Below are 19,606 nucleotides of genomic sequence, written 5' to 3'. Positions count from 1 at the left end.
AAATTTTGTAGGACGAATACCATTGTTCGTGCTTTGGCATTTAGGCTTTGAGCTCATATTTTTTTCTATGCTTTCTAGCCACTTGACTTTTTGGTTTTCAGCTGGAAGCCTGTTAGATACGAGGTCTGTGAGGTAAATCAAAAGGCTGCTGAGAACAGCAAAAGCACCTAATTTGCTTGACATCTTATTGAGTTTCTTCTTCAGTGCCATGGGATCAATCTGCACCACATCGCTGCTCACCTTCATAACTTTGCTTTTGCTGCACAGAAGAAAATCAATGCTTTGGGAAGAGGAACCATAAATATGCATTATACATTACATTGTATACTAAAATTGCTCTTAAAGCTGCAAACATTGTACATCTAATGTACACATTTATATAAAATACATAACCTTAGTCAAGATAATCATCAACCTGTTATTATGGATACCTATCTATGACTGGCCATTGTCAACTACTGTATTATCTGATATAAGCAGTAATATGTTTCATTAACTTTGAAAAAGATTGCATACCTTCAGCCAACAGCTAAATAAAGGATACCAAAAAAAGTATTGCTAATAGTACTGGTTGTTGTACATTTTTAAGGAACTAAAAAGACAATGCTGGAAAGTTTGCTCAATTTTTATAAAAATCTATTTCTGCAGTGTTCCATGTCCCACAAAGTATAAATATAGGAAACTACAGTTTTGATAAATTTAGGTCCAAAGCCTACTAAGTTAAATTAAAAGACAATTTACAATTTTGTGGAAAATGTACTCTTAAAATCTCTTTTCTGAAGGCATTACCTCCACTTGGAAACCATTTCTGGACTTTGTGCTTGAGGTAAAAAAAATGAAACTTTGATTTTGGGTTTTGTGATTAGATAGGTTTGTTATTATAGAAACAGCTAGTGTATAGTATCATGCAAAAGTAAAAAGTTAAGACTATTACCTTATTCTATTATGCTAAAAAGAGTTGGAAATAAATGCTTTTTTAATTTCCTTTTTACCCTACACTTTTCCCTCTTTCCTTTTACCTTCCCTACCTTCCCATTATTTTCATTTCTCTTTGTATTTTATATTTTGATAAACTAATAAAAATTTAAAAGTATTAACCCTATAAAATTACAATGGCAAAGATAAAAGCTTTATGTATACAAAGATATTCAGGATAATATTAACTGGCTTCTGTATCATTTCAGTCATTGACATGGTTGTAAGAATACTTTTGTTGGAAGAATTTTGAAGAACTCAATGTGAAAGCCACAGAACGACATCAATGGCAATAGACTATTGCTTGGAAGTGGGTGATAGGAACCCCAGTGGTTTCAGCTTTCTAGCACCTTGAAAATCTTAGCTAGTTAATTCATCAAATAATAAAATAGTACGTGAATGAGATTCATCTTACAGATCAAAATAGGATTACGTTTTTATACCTCTTCATATATAAGCAGAAGCAGGACAACAATTGTTTTCAGATGAAATCTGATGAGGTCAAGGGCAAAGGAAATTATTGATTCCAATAACACAGGATTTCATCCTTAATACCACATAACAAGAAAGTGGCCAGCCCATGTAACACATGTCTGATTCCAAGAAGCAACATGAACTGATGCTCATATTAATTCTGCCATCCAGATCATTGTAAAGCCAGGTAACTATTTATTCCTTGCTCAATAATAATCACATAATGACAAAAATACTACTAGCATTTATGTCCTGCAAACAGAAGGACCAGGGCCAGATTTGGGGGAGGAAGGCACAAACTGTTTTAACATTTGTTGTAATTGCAGTTTCTCATAATCTGAAATTTATAACTTCATGCTGAATAAATATTCTTCCTCTTTCTGAAAATTAAAATGACAGAATCCAGTATCCGGTGTTTCACTTATGGATAATGCTGCACATAGGAACATTTGACTGAAACAGTATTATCATCACAGGCTCCCTTTATATAAACCTTTACCATATTCAACAAAGACAGCACAGAAGAAAAAAAATGTGCACTGACCATCACTGAATGAAATAAGCAATTCAAAGCCAGTATTTGGTCAAATCATTATATCTTCCTGAAGGGCAAGTTTCTCTCCTACTCATCATCCCCCCCACACACACACATAACATTACATCTGTGACAACACTTTTATTAAAAGCAAGTTCTGCTGGGTCCTCTCCATGATAAATACATGACAGAGGGAAGTGTTGCTTTGAGGATTGTGGCACACATTTACTGAGCCAGATCTCAGCATCAGAACCCTGCCTGTCACTGGGTTCTCTTTCCATTATGAAAACATAAGCTCAAGATGATTAAACATTTCAGATGCTTTTAAACTTTGCTTTTAACAAATGGGAATTTGTCACGACCAAAACATTTCAGTTGCAACTAGGACTGTGATGCATTTACAATACATAGATATCCCATCTTGACTATTCCACTAGTTAACAAACAAACAAAAAGTTTTGTAGCTGATGCTGGTTTTGCAACTGTACTCATTCAGTCTAAATATTCAGAGCCAAATCCATACAGTTCACTTCTACATTATCTCTGTAATGTGGGAAAGCATTCTGCGGTATTATGGGTAAAGCAAAAACACTGCATTAATGTTAATTGTGTTGCTAATGTTTAAGGGCATAAAAAGCAGTTAAATTTTATGAGCTTGTTATGCAAGATAATTGCATTTTTATTATTTATTAATATTATATATTACCTTGGACAGTTGTGTTTTGCCAGGTGATCTATATCAAGCAGGAAATAAATAATAATAATTATTTCAGCTCCCAGGAAATATTATGAACTTATGAAAGTTTGGTAATAGTTCTTCCTCTGCAGCAACCCCTAGGAACCCATGACCAGGAAGTGGGTTAAGCAGGCAGCATGGTGGCTTGTTCCTACAACATATTGACCTGCGTGTTAAAGTATGGGATTCTTCCAAAACATAGGAAATGCGGTATATAATAACCAACTGTAGGAACTATGCATCATGACGGTAGAAAGCAATATATGATGCAATCCATAGAACCACTATAATTTATTTTTTAATGTACAAATACAGTAATAGAGTGACATATACAATCCTTCACTCTAACCCCTTTAGTAAAGAAGCAAGATACTTCTAACAGAAACTTCAGAAGGATGTAGGACAAGGATAGGCAATCTCCTCCCTTCCAGATATTGTATATTTCACTGTTTCTCAACCTTGGCCACTCTAAGCTGTGTGGACTTCAACTCCCAGAATTCCCCAGCCAGCAAGCTGGTCAAGATTGAGAAACACTGGACTATATTTCAATACCCTTCAGTCAACCAGCATCATCAGTAGGAAAGGGGTTGTAAGAACTAAAATTCAAAATACTTCGTACATATATATTTCCCTAATTCAGAGATTGATTCACAAATACTTTCACCTTCCTCTTACAGTGGAGGTGTTAAAGAATCAGGAAATGTAGCATATCTAAGCTAAAACTCACATTTTTGTTACCGTTAATGACATAGCAAATTAGAATAATCTTTTATTTAGCCAGTGCTAAATTAGTGCCTGGCCAACACATAAGTGCATAGTTTTATTTCAATGACTATTTTCTTCATCTGAGCAGTTTTCAACCACTAAGAATAGCTGTACATTTTATATGCCTGGATATGCATTCTTTGAAAAGTACAGGAAGGTATACTATAGGGCAGGAATTAGGAATGGCTGTTTTAGGGCAGTGCATTAGTTATTTTAGTTAGTCAGTAAAGGACTATGTAAGGGACGCGGTGGCTCAGTGGGTTAAGACGCTGAGCTTGTCGATCAGAAGGTCGGCAGTTTGGCGGGTCGAATCCCGAGTGCCGCGTAACAGAGTGAGCGCCTGTTACTCGTCCCAGCTTCTGCCAACCTAGCAGTTCGAAAGCACGTAAAAATGCAAGTAGAAAAATAGGGACCACTACGGTGGGAAGGTAACAGCGTTCCGTGCGCCTTTGGCGTCTAGTCATGCTGGCCACATGACCACGGAGATGTCCTCGGACAAGCGCTGGCTCTTCGGCTTTGAAACGGAGATGAGCACCGGCCCCTAGAGTCGGAAACGACTAGCACGCATGTGCGGGGGAACCTTTACCTTTTAAAGGACTATGTAAACCAGTCCTAAATTAATGGATGAAAGACCAGCAGTATCTATGTAATGGGAGGAGTCCAAATTTGCCTGATGGGAATAAGATCGTGATTAAAAATCCCACCCTTTTCTGCATGTGACATTGATGCATATACAAAAGCAGTTAGGCTTCAATCATGCAGATTTTGACACAGATGCCGAGAGAAAAACCAGGCCTTATTGGTATCTCTACCTAAGTCCTTTGTCTCCTAGACTTTATCATCTTTCACCATAGCATGAACAGGAAGAAAGATGTTTAAAGGGAAAGAAAAACAAGGGTGAATAGAATTGGGAAAAGATGGGGGGAAAAGTCCAGCCCATTGATTCAGAATTGTTGGAGTAGAATTGATCATTCTTCCTATAGTCACAATTAGTCATACTTAAGTCCTATGGAAATGAGTGAAAATTAAGTAAGCTTTTATTATTAATTTTATTGAGACCCAGGTGTTCTGCTATTGTAATCCTGTGTTTATCTACTTGGATATAAATCATGGCAAATTCAATTTATTCCCAGGTAAATATGCATGAGCCTGAATCCTGACTCAATATGTAAGTGGAAGGAATCAAAACAGAAGAAATGTCTGCCTACAAATAAATCGCTTTAACCTTGACCTCTAGTGACAACTGCAAGCAAAAATTCCAGTGACAACATACAGGAACATGCAATAAGCACAGTGCGAAAATAAAGAACAATGCTTATGAAGAGGCATAACATTCATTTATTTACAAGAATTTTAGCTACCCGAAGAATTACAAATTTTGTCTTTTTTTAAAAAAAAATTGAAAAATCTGAAAGGCTAAACTAGGAACCATTGTACTTTTGTGGATTTTTTTTTACATTTATTTGAAAGATTTGGATAACTATTTTCTGCCTTTTCTTGGATCACTTCCTGGTGTTAGCTGTCCCTCTAGCTCTCGTTCTTTAAAAGAATGGCACGGCAAGTCTGACACAGAAGTCAAATTAAAAGGAAGTGACAGGAGTGCAGATTAAGAATTTCAGGGAAAATGAGTGCATGAAAAAGTAACAATGCTCTTTTAGAGGGGTGATGAAAGCAATCCCTAGTGTGCAGATAGCATTATATTTTTATATGCAATGATAGCATAAGTGAAAATGAGCATACAGATGACAGGGTGACATTAATTAACAAAGTGAGGCAGAAATTCATGTCATATAATTTTTTTTTAGAAGAGTTACTATTTAAAATGGATGCCAAGATTCCACCTTTGGAGATGCATAGATAATTTTTAAAGGTATTCTAAAACGCTGACTGCCAACTGTGCTTAAATGCTTCAGGGCAACGATCCTAATATCCTGGGGGAAGATGAGCACATCGTTATTACTGAGTAGTATAATCTTAAACAAAAGGGGGCATCTGGTCTTTTCTTTTTTACCTCCTGCAAATGTGTTTTGAAAAGTGGTTACGAGTTTATTATAAAATAAAAAATTAAAAGTATCTTTACTTTTCTTCTGAAGATCGTTGGAAAATACTTTCCCCCAAGCTTTCGAGCCTCTCCCTTTGCTCAAGTTCCTGGTATAAGCCTTTAGGAACCTTGTTGAGGCCATAGAGCAGCCCATATAAGCAGCCAGCGATTGATCCCGTAGCTGCACTCTCGCCTAAAAATCAAAAGCACAAATGAACAGTTAGCTCCATTCAGGGACTTTAACCATGAACGGAAAGATTAGGCAATTACCAAACAATGATCAAGATTGTATTTCTGACAGGTTTCTGGGCCTCATTGTGAACTGAATCTCTAAAATTTCCCCAGCATCTCCATCCTCAATTTCAATCAGCATGAACTGTGAAAAAAATCAAAACCCAGCACATCACAGAAGTAAGATGACAACACTGTGCCCCACTGCTGTAATGTTTTATGTGAATCAATGCATTTATTAATCAGCTTTGGATTTATAAAAAATGATGATTTCATCCAAAATTAGAATTCTTTCATTCTCTTCATGTACAATCCCCTCAATCAGCTGCATAGAAAACCAGCAGATATTCTGTGTTACTACGACAAACTATTCCTCATTAATATCAGCTGACATTTCAACTGATAATAGTTTGCTTTCTTATCATTCTTATACCAAAATAGCATAATGAAAAAAAGTATTATATCACCCTAAGTTATTAGGTAGGAAGTAGCCTAAGATGCTTATAGACCTTTGAGCTTAAATACAAGGGAATCTCTAAACGGCTGTCACTATTACATTCTTTAAATAAGATTATCCTGCTATCTGTAATGGAATGTGAGTCCTGCAGTGAAAATATTAACAATGGTTGAACAATAGAACTTTCAATGAGATACTGGCCAGACTGGCAGGAATTACAGTATATGACTTATAGACCAAGACATATTGACAACTTTTGGTTGAGGAAAGCTGCTGTTGCTTTTTAATTTCTATAAGGATTGAATTATAGAAGAAATACAAAAAGTAGTTTACTCACCACCATGGAACATTGCCCTGTTACAAAGCTCTGTCCAGTCACCACCACATCCTAAGAGAGCATCATATGCAATCATGGGAGCATCATGACCTCTCCTTCCACCACGACCTTCAGAACTCCATCTCCGGTATGTCTAAATGGATAATTAACAACTGTGTCAATTTGACAAAATGCAAACCAGAACACGCAGATATAAATCTCTCAGTTTGCATGTTTTAAAAATATAGATTGATAAAGAAACATTAAATTACAGTTTATGTTTTCAAGTTTCTTGATTTATTTGCTTTTAATGCTTTGAGTAATATCTACCCATTGATCACTGGTTCACTATATACCAATAGTCACTACTTTTTTATCACTTGTCATTGTTTTTATTACTATTTCTCTTACAAATGACCAACTTAAACTTTATTCTATTAAACCTGACTTTTTGAGACACAACCTCTGTCATTTGGTTTCATAATTACAGTATAACATTCATTTTTAGTAAGAAAAGTATCATATCTATTCCTCCCCTCCCCAGACACACAGAGTTTAAACAGTTGTTTCTTGAAGAACATACCTTTTCTCTTTCTTCAGCATCATAATTGTCAGGAAAATGAGGTTTATTCTGGTTTTCTTCATTGATCTCTCTCTCCTCCAAATAAAATTGCCATTTTGCTTCAAAGTAAAACCAGTGTTCCTGATATTCTGAATGGAAAATAAATGTGCAATTATAATATATTTAATCTTGAAAAATTATTCCAGTCAAGAATAGTCAAATAATGCTGTTATAATACTTTGTCATTAATAACAACCAATATTGTACAGTAGAAAATTGGTTTGGAAGATTTTTATTTCCATAAAGACAGAGAATTAGAATCAGCTAACACAAAACAGAGACCCTATTTAGTGTTGTGGTTAAGGCATGAGACTAGAAACCAGGAGACTGTGAGTTCTAGATCCACTTTTGCCAGAAAGCCAACTGCATAACTTTCAGTTAGTCACTTCTTTCAACTCTAGGAAGGATGAATAGCAAACCACTTCTGAAAAACCCTTTCCAAGAAAACTACAGGAGCTTGTTTAGGCAACGTCTGAGAATTAGACATGATTGAACTGAAAAAATAAACACAAAATCTGAAATAAGCAGGGTAGATCTGTCCATCTCCTTCTGCACTTTGAGTTTATGTGTGAATTTAGACTTGAGCCTGGAAATCTTTTAAGATGTTTTCTTACTGCTTAATGCATTTATGGAAGCCAAGTTTTGTTAGCAATCTGGCTGTAATAGGATTTATACTAATTTCATTTTTAGGCCATTTTCAAGGGCTTTCTTTAACACAGTATGCCGTAGTAACATAGCCAACTAAATAACTAAATATAGTAACATAGTCATTGAAGGTAACTAAAGCCCAATCAGCTTTTGATACACAATCTGAACCCTGTAATATTTTTTGTTAATATAATGAGTATCACATTTAAGCTGTATACTTGAATATTATGCAAGTGTTATATGAATCTGGGTGAAAGATACAAAAATTTTTTTAGGGAAATTCATCTTTGACTTTTTTTTTCTCTTAAGAAATAATTTTGGGGGAGACAAAAGGGCACGCTCACTGTTATTCTTAAAATGTGCCCTGCTATTCTGCCTTAAATGTATTTCCTGACACCATGATATTGTGTTAGAAATATGTCTAAACATATTTTATGTTAGAGCTCTTTCTGTTTAGGAAATTATCTTTGATTTCAGGGGGAAAAGTAATTTGTGAAGTAGCTGCGGTATAAGCTATCTAAATTGTATTTATTTTCTTCATTATATTTAGATTAGTGCTACCATGTATCATTTAGAGCTGTTGAGTAGGAAAGAATGAAAGAAAGAAACTTTTATCATTGTTTAGCCAGCCAAATATGTTGGAAAAACAGGGTTCGGTTGTGATTCAAGCAGGGATCTATTTTTTCAACCTCTCTCCATGCTTTCTAAAATAGCACTGTTTTCCACAATGACGGGGTTACAAGCACATGCTTCAAAAGGTTTGCATGTTTAGCTTAGAGATGACATTGCCCTGAGCAAATGCCAGCGTCCTCCTGTGAGAGACAGACCTATAAGTGTTAATCCTGCACCTGCTCTACTCTTAAGAAACAACAACAGTTTGAATAAAAGTGGAAGAACTTCCATTAAAAAAAATGGAGGGGCTGTTAAAAGCACATTGTTTATGCATATGTATCAGTATCACTGATCTATTATGTGTTGTTATTTTTAAATTAATATTTCATTACATTTCTTACCCAACTTCTTATCTCACAATATCATTTAAATTTAAATTCAGACTCAAAATGGCAAGTGAAATTAATTACTAGAAAGGGTAGCAGTAGCAATAGCAATAGCAGTTAGACTTATATACTGCTTCATAATGCTTTATAGTCCACTCTAAGCAGTTTACAGAGTCAGCATATTGTCCCCAACAATCTGGGTCCCCATTTACCAACCTTGGAAGGATGGAAGGCTGAGTCAAACTTGGGCTGGTGAGCATCGAACCCCTGGCAGTTGGCATAATTAGCCTGCAATACTTCATTCTAAGCACTGCGCCACCATGGGAAACTAAACAAAGTTACTGAGAATTTTAAAAAGTGATTTTTTTAACCTTTTATGAATTTGAAATGCCCAATTAATCAGTTTTACCTGCCATGTGCCTGATGGTCTTTTTGCAATATTCTTCAGCCATTGGAACGACTTTCATCATCTCTCTTCCCCATTGGACCAGTGGCTTTCCTTGGATTGCATACGAAACAAACAGAGCTGCACAGAGGGATCCTAGGAAGCCTGAAATTAGCATATAAAGATGAATGTGTGTATGGTTAAAAAAAAAGCTAATACATTTTTTTTAAAAAAGAGTTTGTGGACAGAACCATATCTATGTGTGCGTAAGAAAATAAATGTTTTAGGAGGGATCATTTTGTGAGACTGAAGTAGCTATTTAAAGGTTAAAATTTCATCTGCTTTATTTTATGGATCAGACAAATAACATAGTTTCAACACCTTTTTGAAAAATTGAAGAAGCAATCGTGACATAAGTTATCTGAATCCAAATAATGCTTCCTTTACTTAGTATTTAGGAGTTGTTGCTTTATAAAGCACCTGGACTTTTAATGATCCACTTTGAAATACAATAATAATAATAATAATAATAATAATAATAATAATAATAATAATAATAATAATAATAATAATAATAATAACAACAACAACAACAACAACAACAATAATAATAATAATAATAAAGTTGGAAGGGACCTTGGAGGTCATCTAGTCCAACCCCCTGCTTAGGCAGGAAACCTTATACCATTTCAGGCAAATGGCTGTCCAGTCTCTTCTTAAAAACCTCCAGTGTTGGAGCATTCACCACCTCTGGAGGTAGGTTGTTCCACTGGTTAATTGTTCTAACTGTCAGGAAGTTTCTCCTTAGTTCTAGGTTGCTTCTCTCCTTGACTAGTTTCCATCCGTTGATTCTTGTCCTGCTTTCAGGTGCTTTGGAGAATAGCTTGACTCCTTCTTCTTTGTGGTAGCCCCTGAGATATTGGAACACTGCTATCATGTCACCCCTCACCCTTCTCTTCATTAAACTACACATACCCAATTCCAGCAACCGTTCCCTATATGTTTTAGCCTCCAGCCCCCTAATCATCTTTGTTGCTCTTCTCTGTACCCTTTCTAGAGTCTCGACATCTTTTTTACATCGTGGTGACCAAAACTGGATGCAGTATTCCAGGTGTGGCCTTACCAAAGCATTGTAAAGTGGTATTAGTACTTCACTTGATCTTGATTCTATCCCTCTGTTAATGCAGCCTATCCCTCTGTTAATGCAGCCTACTAACAACCTCTGTCTTTTTATATACAGTGTTGTGATTCAGGGTCAGCCTGTGGGTTTGGCAGTTGGGTCGGACGACTCAGAGGAGGAGGAGGGGGGGTGTTGAAGACCTTGCTGAGGGGGTTGAAGATCTTGCTGATGAGAGCCCTCAGCCAGGCCCCTCCCACTTGGTCACCACGGAGACCCAGCTGTGTGAGCCTGACAGCGTGGATGAAGATGACCCACAGCTGGCCCTGTTCAAGGATGCCCGACGCAGGAGGCAGTCAATTAGGAGTAAACAGAGGAAGGCAATGGGGCTTCTCGGAAGGAGGCAGAGAGAAGCCACGCCCTGAACTCTATATAAGGGGAATGTGTGGGGAGGGCTGGTTTGCTGAAGGCAACCGCTTGGATAGTTCATGTTTCTTAAAGCTCCTGTTTCTTGGTTTGTCTTGTTCCGTTTGTTTTTGTGGTAATAAATTTGGCAGGCGTAATTCCAGCCTCTTGCCTTCTTGTAAAAGGGGTTGTCCCTGCCTTTTCTGCAGGGCCGGTAGCAGGCTGGTACAGAACATACAGATATTTCTTCTAACCAGCAGCCCAATAACAGTTCTTTAAAGAACAAAATAAAAGATTATGCTATATTTAACAGTTTTTAGTTTGACCACGTGGGGCTACTTAAATTTTTTAAATGCTTTATAAACATCCCCAAATGGCCAAAGTATAATGCTAATGGTAGCATAATAAAAACATGTGCTGTGAGGCTTCAAGCTCTATATTTCCTTAAACTTTTTTTAAGAAAGAAAAATTAATTTAAAACTGGCCCTGTGTCAAAGATGTTCATAATGCCTTTTGTACCACTGCCAGCATGTAATCATAACTTCGGAACATTTCAGAGAATAGCTATGACCTGCTACTTGTATCTGCCTTTAGGAGGTAGCTGGCTGGCATGTTTTCATGGTAACATTCCAGGATGGTGACTTATTTTATTTCTATATGCAGTTCTGATCTCAATGATTGTGACATGAGAATGGGATGCAGAAATTCAAAATAAACTTTTAATGATTCTCAGCACAACTTAAAAGATGAATTAATATCCCATTGCATGTCAATGCTTGGAGAGGAGACTGATTTGAATTTTAGTTTACAGTTACTGGGGGCAATAATTGATTAATTCATTTACTGATTTCTCACATTTTTAGGGCAACTGCTCTTGTACTGAATGCGCATATTGGTTTCTAGAAAATATGATATATCTATTTTAAATGCATTAGGGCTGATTTTCATCTGACATTTAGTAGGAAGTCAGAGAAGAAGAAAGTTTGCCATTAATGTGTCACTGTTTATGCATCTTTCCCTAACCAGGATTTTTCCAGATGTGTTAAATTCCCTAGTAAGCATACTTGTAGGTTTACTATTGGTTCCTGGTGGCTGCTTCTCCTGCTGCCCATCCACCCTACTTACTTTAGTTCCTTTTGGGGCAATTGCCCCATTGACTCTATTCCTCTTTAGGTTATACCTATGATCCCCATCTTTTTTTTTCATAGCTCCTTCCCATTGCTCCCTGAACTACAGCTGGGAAAACATATGTTAATTCAGAATGTGAACCTGTCATATTGCAATCAAATCACACTTTGGAATCCTTGGCCCTAGGATTCCACTTGGAACATAAAATATAGCTTCTAAATCTAGGCACATGTATTTGGAAGTGAGTCCTTACAACAGATTGAACTTCTTAATGACTAAATAAAATAGGGTTACTGGCAAACATTTGTGCATTCCTGCATTAACTTATCTAACCTTTTACATTTTGTTTTTAATATTAGAATCTTACATGTTATTATCTCAGCTCTTCCAGAAAACATCAAGCAACTTACTTGCAAATTCTTCCTATAATTATTTTCTTCTCATATTTGTGTGCATGTGTAAGTATCAGTTAGCTTGCAACATACTCTAGAGAAGAAACACAACCAGGAGTACTAGCTCTATATTTTCTAATGGGTAGGGACAGATAAATGATCCTTTCCACGCCCAATCCCACCCGTCTACTTCAGTGTTTGTCTTCATATGATTAGTGTAGTTCTAAGCTTAAGGGAGCTAGTATATTAGAACATATGTTCAGTATACTAGAACATATGCCTTTAATTATACAGATATCAAATAAAACTTATGGTACCCATCAGCCATGGATATGTATTACTACACTCAGTCATTTGCTAATGACAGTGTTTTATACAGGATGACCAAGCACATTCTCCTGGATATTACCTGTAGGATGATTATGAGTCATTCGTCCAACTTCAATGCTCACTTCAATGAGAGTTTCCAGCCTTTCGGGCTTCCAGTATTTCATCCCTAAACACATGGCTTTTGTAGCTGCACCAAACCCTGAGCCTACATGATAAACAACAACATGTACATTAATAAAGTACATCCCACTGTTTTAAAATGGTTGCACAAACAATTTAATTAAATACAAAGAAATCCATAGAAATAGCATAATATAAATACTATAGCATATAAATGTAATAAATATTAATAATAATTCACCATCAGTCAATTGCAAAAGGCAGCTTTAGTTGAAACAGCATATATCTTGCAACGATACCTTTAACACCATCACACAACAAGATCTTTTTATCTCATGTCCTTGGGAAGGAGGCTATAGGTGGATAAGAATGCCAAATCCAATTTAAACATCTAGCTGACCCTGTGATGAACCATAATAATACAGACTTTAAAAAACCAAGATAAACCAGGAACAGGTTTTTAGAGAAATTAATAATTTGGAATGCACACAAGAGTTTTGAAGGAAATTTTTGATATTTTCTTTTTTATTGGATTTGATAAAGTCAATAAAATAAAATTTTAAAAAGGCTCTGGGCAGCTTACAATATAATCAATGCTTAAGTTAAGAATAACACAAAAAAACAACAGAAGACTCCTCATCATGCAAGAGTCATCAGACGGTCCACAGACACCCTAATCCCAAGCATAAGCTTTACACACTCCCTCCTCCCCTCCTCCGACCCCCTCCCACACAAATTTTCTTCCTAAAATTACATTTCCACAGATGAGGGTAATGTATTAGAAAAATCACAATAAGGCTGAATTTTTCCCTCGTGAAAAAGATTTTTGACACATTTGGGTGTGTGCGGGTGTGGGTGTGTAAAGCTTGTGCCTGGGATTAAGGGGTCTGTGGAACCTCTGATGACTCTTGGAGTGTTGTATTAATTTTTCACGCCAAGTAATTTCTCCTTACTTCTAAATACTATTGATCGAACAAAGGTGCATTTTAGTTCTGTAATGTTTAGTAACAACAAACTTTTGACCATTAATTTGGTGTATTTCTATACAGGTAGTACTTGGCATACAGTTTATTTAGTGACTGTTCAAAGTTACAACAGCCCTGAAAAATGTGATTTACAACCGTTTTTCACACAACCATTGCAGCATCCTCATGGTCACATGATCAAAATTCAGGAGCTTGGCAACTGACTCATATTTATGACAGGTGCATTATTCTGGGATCATGTGATTACTTTTTGCAACCTTCTGGCCAGCAAAGTCAATGTGGAAGCCAGATTCATTTAACAACCGTGTCACCAATTTAACAAGTACAGTGATTCATTTAACAACTGTGGCAAACAAGGTCGTAAAATGGGGCAAAATTCACTTAACAAATGTCTTCTTAGCAACAGAAAGAGAGCTTAATTGTGGTTATAAGTTGAGGAATACCTTTGTCTCTTTGAAACCTAGACACCCTACTTGTACTATATATATTAATCCCAAGGTTTTGATTTCTGGGCCTCTTCCTTCACCTTTTCAAGCGATCAACAGCGCATGATTTGTTTCTTAGCCTTGAGCCTATCGCTTGTTTACAAAATGTCTTTCTCTATCACAGGAATCAAAAACTCCAGCTTCATCAGCTCCAAACCCCAGACACTTAATACCGTAAATCACTGCACTATATTAAATGATATTAGGAATATTGTATATTCAGTCTTATTGTTCAAAGACTAATTGGGAATTTTCCAAGTTACATAAAGTGGAAAAAATAGCATGTTCCCATTAGGAGGTGTTACTTATTTTTTCACTCGTGGTTTATAGTAATGTTATTTCTGACACCTTCTCAAGTGTCCTCTCAGAATAATAGAGTAGTATGAGACAGATTTTTCTACGTCATGACAATTTGCTACCTTCCAGTTGGCTGAACCACAGAATGGATCAGATAGAGACACAGAGCATCAGTGGGAAACTATAGCCTAAGACTGGCCCAGTTTTATTTTATCTTTTTTTTCTGGAGAGTGAGGAGGAGCAGCTGTATTGACATTAGTGCTGTACTGCGATGGGACAAAAAAAATAGCCACAGTATGTTGCAATGTTTATGCCATGACACTGCCTTAGACGATGATGTTCCAATTGAGTGCCCTTATATCCCAATGAAACAGTGTCATATTAACCTATTGCTGGATCTGGAATCTGTATCATCCAGTGGAAGCTGGGCTTTTACCCATGAAATATGGCCCCTTAAATTTGACAACATTCAGAACATAGACCAGGTTCTGCAGTTTTCATATGTGTGAGTTAGGTCTGTACAATCTACACCGGGAGGAAAAGAAAGTGAAGTCATTGGAGAAATCAAACCGACAGTTGAAGTTTTGTCTTTAGCCCTTTAGCCCAGTTGGATTGTCTCAGTAATCTGATTTCAACAAATGAAACTGGCAAAATTGTCTAATAAATGCACAGCTCCAGATGAAACATGACCGATTGCTGGAAATGAATACAAATACAAAATTCGAGGACATAAATCTGGGATCAGAACGCATCATGCCAAGAACAAAGACTCTAGAAATAGATATTGAGCTATTTGTAAGCTGAGATAATTTACAAAAGGACACTCAGCTGAGCCCAAGGAATTCTTGGCATCTGACTATGCTTTTCCAGGCACATATAGAATTGGTGATCAGGGATACAAAAGACCATGATTCTTTCCCACGTGTCAGAGGGGAGCATACAAGTTTCCTCCTTGTTATTGTAAAAAGAGAAAAAATATCACATATATTTTTACAGGATCAACCAATAAAACATTTTTTATGAAACACAAAAAAACCTAAATGATTTAGCTCTTTATGTATACCAAACCAAATAGTCTCTAAATTTGAGTGGTCCAAGAAGAAGTAAATTCCTTGACAGTGGTGTAGCCATTCCTAATCTGATATCCTCCAGAAATATGGGAGTTACAATGATATGTGTCTTTGGATGACACCATTTTGGCGAGTTTACTTTAGTAGTTTTCTGGGCTACAAGGCATGAAAAACTGTGCAATCTGCAATGATTTTTCACTGGTTAATTGACATAGCAGCCAAGTGCCAACCATTTAGTATTTTAAAATGCACACACCAAACAAAAGCAATCCTGTTTATATTTACCTAAAGTTGGTTCAATATTGTGTATGGGGGTGCTTGTGTCTCTGTATGTACATACTGTAAATATCAATGTCTTCTGTGCAATCTGCCAGCAGCTGAATACATTAAAGTGTAGCCAAAATAGCAATAGCAGTAGCAATAGCACTTACACAGATATACCGCTTTATAGTGCTTTACAGCACTCCCTAAGAGGTTTACAAATGTCATCATTTTGCCCCCCAAAATCTGGGTTTTCATTTTATCGACCTCAGAAAGATAGAAGGCTGAGTCAACCGTGAGCCGGTCAGGATTGAACTTCTGGCTGTGGACAGAGTGAGCCTGCAATACTGTATTCTAGTCTCCGTGATACAACAGCTCCTAATATATTCAAAATGATTGTATAAAAAGTTGTAGTTTATTAAGTTAATACTTAAGAAATATTAGCCTAGTCCCCACTTACCTTGATCTTGTCTAAGATTCTTTATCACTTTCTTTAATACTTCAGGCTACTTTGAAACAGGGCAGGGAATCCACATCCAAAACTTCAAACTTTTTGCAATCCTTGAGACTTTTAAATACAGTTCCCAGAATATTTACAAAACCTCCTTTTCAACTTTGGTTTTTAATAGGTCAGACAAAAGAAAAGTATTAAATAAATGGGTAGGCATTTCTTTTAACTGAGGTTAGTTTATAATGAATTTAGATTCAACACAATAATTGTACATTTGTTTTGTCCTAGAAATTTAGGAAGCCAAAAGAATGTGGCCTTTGATCTGCATTTTCCCCACTGAAATGACTGTAATATGGCTTTTGTTAAAATAGTGAAAAAAATGTTCAGCCTACCTTTCTCATTGAAGGGTGTATGCCAAGCAAGGAGATAATTATCTGGCTTCAGTTGGGAGCATCCTTCAATAGTAGCAGGATCTGACCTTCTCTCAGAAAGTTTTTCAACTGCATCAACATAACGTTTAACAATATCGCGATACAGGTCTTCTAAGCACCAATAATCTATGCAGGCAAAAAATAAATGTGTATACAGCAGGAAATGTTAAAAACAGAAGGAAGAACATGAATGATATCTGAACAGGGCAATTATTTCATTGTTACTGTCATTTAACATGTTGCATCATAACAGTCTTGGCATACATGAATGGCAATGATAAATAGGGCAACTATGCATGGTTATCAACAAGTTAGTCTTATTACATTCACCCTGGCTTATTCTGATCTCTGCTGAGTGAGTTTATGAATGTAGGATAATAGAGAGTTACGGTTCAGGCTGCAAACATTCAGGTAAGCACTAAATGGTAGCAAAGTATAAATTCTGATATTACTGAACTACACTTCTCAGTGATCCGAACCAGCAGGGTTGACACATGAAGTTCACTTCTTAAGAGCCACAGATCCTTTATTTGTGAATGATTAGAAATGTAGAAAGATGGCAGTAGAATTCTCTATGTAAAATGGAACACATGAATAAGATAGTTTGGAGGTGTCAGAAATTTGTAATGAAATTTAAAGGATTCCCTGAATGGAATGCCCTTGCAACTATGTGGGACAGATGGAGAGGAAGCTAATCATCAGATTGCAAGAACAGTTGAGGAGACCCAAGCTCATTGGTAGCCTCACATTGCAATGAACAAGGACATGCATTCAATTTTGCAGCTACAATTATTGTTGGCTAAGCAGGGACAAAAATAGCCAGAGAAACATTGAAGCCGGGGAAACTGGCCTGTTGTCAGTCAATAGGAGTGCTGATTAACCATGAGCCTATCAGGTACTTAGGAACCGAGGGTGTGGTGGCGCAAGGAAATAGCTAACAACTTAATAGCCAGCCATCCACACCCTAATTACAACTAAAAGCTACACACAACCAGAAGCCATATACTGAGCATAGAACAGCCCAGTGCACATATTTGGAAGAGAGAGAAGTTCCCCGATGATGAGTTCCAGGATGAGCCTGAAAGCTTGGAAGAATAAACCTTTGTTCCTAGTGACTGACTCAGATTGCACCCTTCAACATTATCTTAGGACACATAAATTAGAAATAAAAAATAAGGTGAAAAGTTCTTTGTACAACCAGGAGTTCTTTTTGCTTTATCACAGAGTTAAGAACATTGTTTTATCTCCATAATACAATTTTATAAGAACTGAAAAGACATTGCATTCTGTAACATGATTTGGCCAAACAGATGTATTTAGAAAGTTCACAAATAGAAGATAAATGTCTCTTTCTACTGAAGTGTAGCAGACAGTCATTCAAAGTTTGTTGGCTGTGATTCAGATGTAGCATCAGAAATCACTGATAGCACAGCTGTTTATGAATATGCATAATTCTCCTTTAAAACTTTCTAAATAGTAGGAAATGCTATTGTTAAGTCTGCAGAATGCAAATACACTTTTCATATTTTTGGTATTACTGAATCTTTCTGCTCTAAAAATTAAATTAAAGAACCCATGTCATCCATATCATTTATGATTTATGTGCTTCTGTTAAGTCTCTCCTTATCCTCTATTGCTGTAGGTTAAGAACAAATCCTGCAACTATTATTCATTTTTCTTGTAGGGAATTTGCTTTAGCCTTCTATTTATTTTAGATATCTGTGTTTGCTCTTTTCCAATGCTTGAGACTTTGTGAGACTTAATCAGTATTAGTAAAATCATAGGATGGAATATTGTGTATACCAGTAGGTTTCTAGAAGGACATTGATTACTAGCAATTCTTTTTCTAATAATTCCTAGAATGGAATTCGCTTTTTAAAACAAATAGACACTGTGCTAACATTTTAAATGAACAACCCAACATTTCAGCAAGACTATTTCTTGAGCATTCACACTTTCCCTGCCCAAAGACAGTACTAAAGAGGTATAGATAAAAAGTACCCCAACTTTAAGTGACTTCATATTTTTAAAAATAATTGCATTACATATTTTAATTGCAGTAGTAATAACTGATATAAACTAAAAGAAAGAAAAATACAAAAGGAAGGAAGGAAGGAAGGAAGGAAGGAAGGAAGGAAGGAAGGAAGGAAGGAAGGAAGGAAGGAAGGACTTCCAACTTTCATCACAATAAATATAAACAACTTTAGTAACTTCATCTCCTCATAATTTACAAACTATGATGTCTTCATCCCATGTCCCACTTCTTATCTATAAACAAATCCATAAAGCATCATTTCAGTCCTAGCAAAAGTTCATTAAGGATTGTCAGAAACAACATATCTATAGTATTTTAATTTTGATCAAATAAACCAACTTTATATTCCTTCTTTTATTTCTTATAACTTAATCTCAAGTACTGTAATGTTGTAGGACTTTTGCCCTTTCTCATAAGATTAATCCAAGCTTTAAGAAACCTCTTTTACAAATCTAATATAAAACAATTATCAAGATCAATCTCTTTCTTTATTATTTGTAATTACTTCTTGATTGTTAAAGCATCAACCAATTTCTTTTGTATCCAATGAGACATCTTTTTCCATGTCATTCTTATAGCCTGTCATTTGTACATCCACTTTTAGTGTCAATTCTGTCTCTGCTGTGTCAAATAAAACTTGTTCCTCTTCTACCATTTATTCCATAACATCTTTTGGAAATAGTTTACCCATAGAAACAAGCATCACTATTGACATTATTGATATTAACTTCTAATGCCATATTTCAAAATGGTCCTTCAATATTTCCAATGTTCTATTTTGTATTATTCTGTAGCTATGAATTAGTTTTAAGTATTCTCCTATAATTAAAAAGTGTAGTTCTTTCTAGCATACATTTTTTTAAAAATTGCTTATTTTCATGTCTTACAAAAATTCAAAACAAGTCCACTTTCCAA

The 19,606-nt window shown here is 36.0% G+C and overlaps 1 protein-coding gene across 1 annotated transcript in view; it reads right to left on the bottom strand.

The window, feature by feature from the left end:
- The window catches only part of ADPRHL1 (ADP-ribosylhydrolase like 1), a 40,508-nt gene that overhangs the window by 17,431 nt on the left and 3,471 nt on the right, over positions 1-19,606 (bottom strand). Inside the window, exons 2-8 of the mRNA XM_081326757.1 lie at positions 16,618-16,782; positions 12,635-12,760; positions 9,208-9,348; positions 7,114-7,241; positions 6,552-6,684; positions 5,566-5,719; positions 2,691-2,718 (exon numbers count right to left, since the gene is read on the bottom strand). Coding sequence (XP_081182883.1) covers positions 2,691-2,718; positions 5,566-5,719; positions 6,552-6,684; positions 7,114-7,241; positions 9,208-9,348; positions 12,635-12,760; positions 16,618-16,782 — 875 coding nt within the window. The remainder of the gene's footprint in view (positions 1-2,690; positions 2,719-5,565; positions 5,720-6,551; positions 6,685-7,113; positions 7,242-9,207; positions 9,349-12,634; positions 12,761-16,617; positions 16,783-19,606) is intronic.

The sequence above is a fragment of the Vipera berus genome (assembly GCF_964194415.1).
Source record: "Vipera berus genome assembly, chromosome: 4".
NCBI classification, from domain to species: Eukaryota; Metazoa; Chordata; class Lepidosauria; order Squamata; family Viperidae; genus Vipera; species Vipera berus.
Note: the sequence above shows the minus strand (reverse complement) of the source record. Positions and strands in the feature narration are given on the sequence as shown.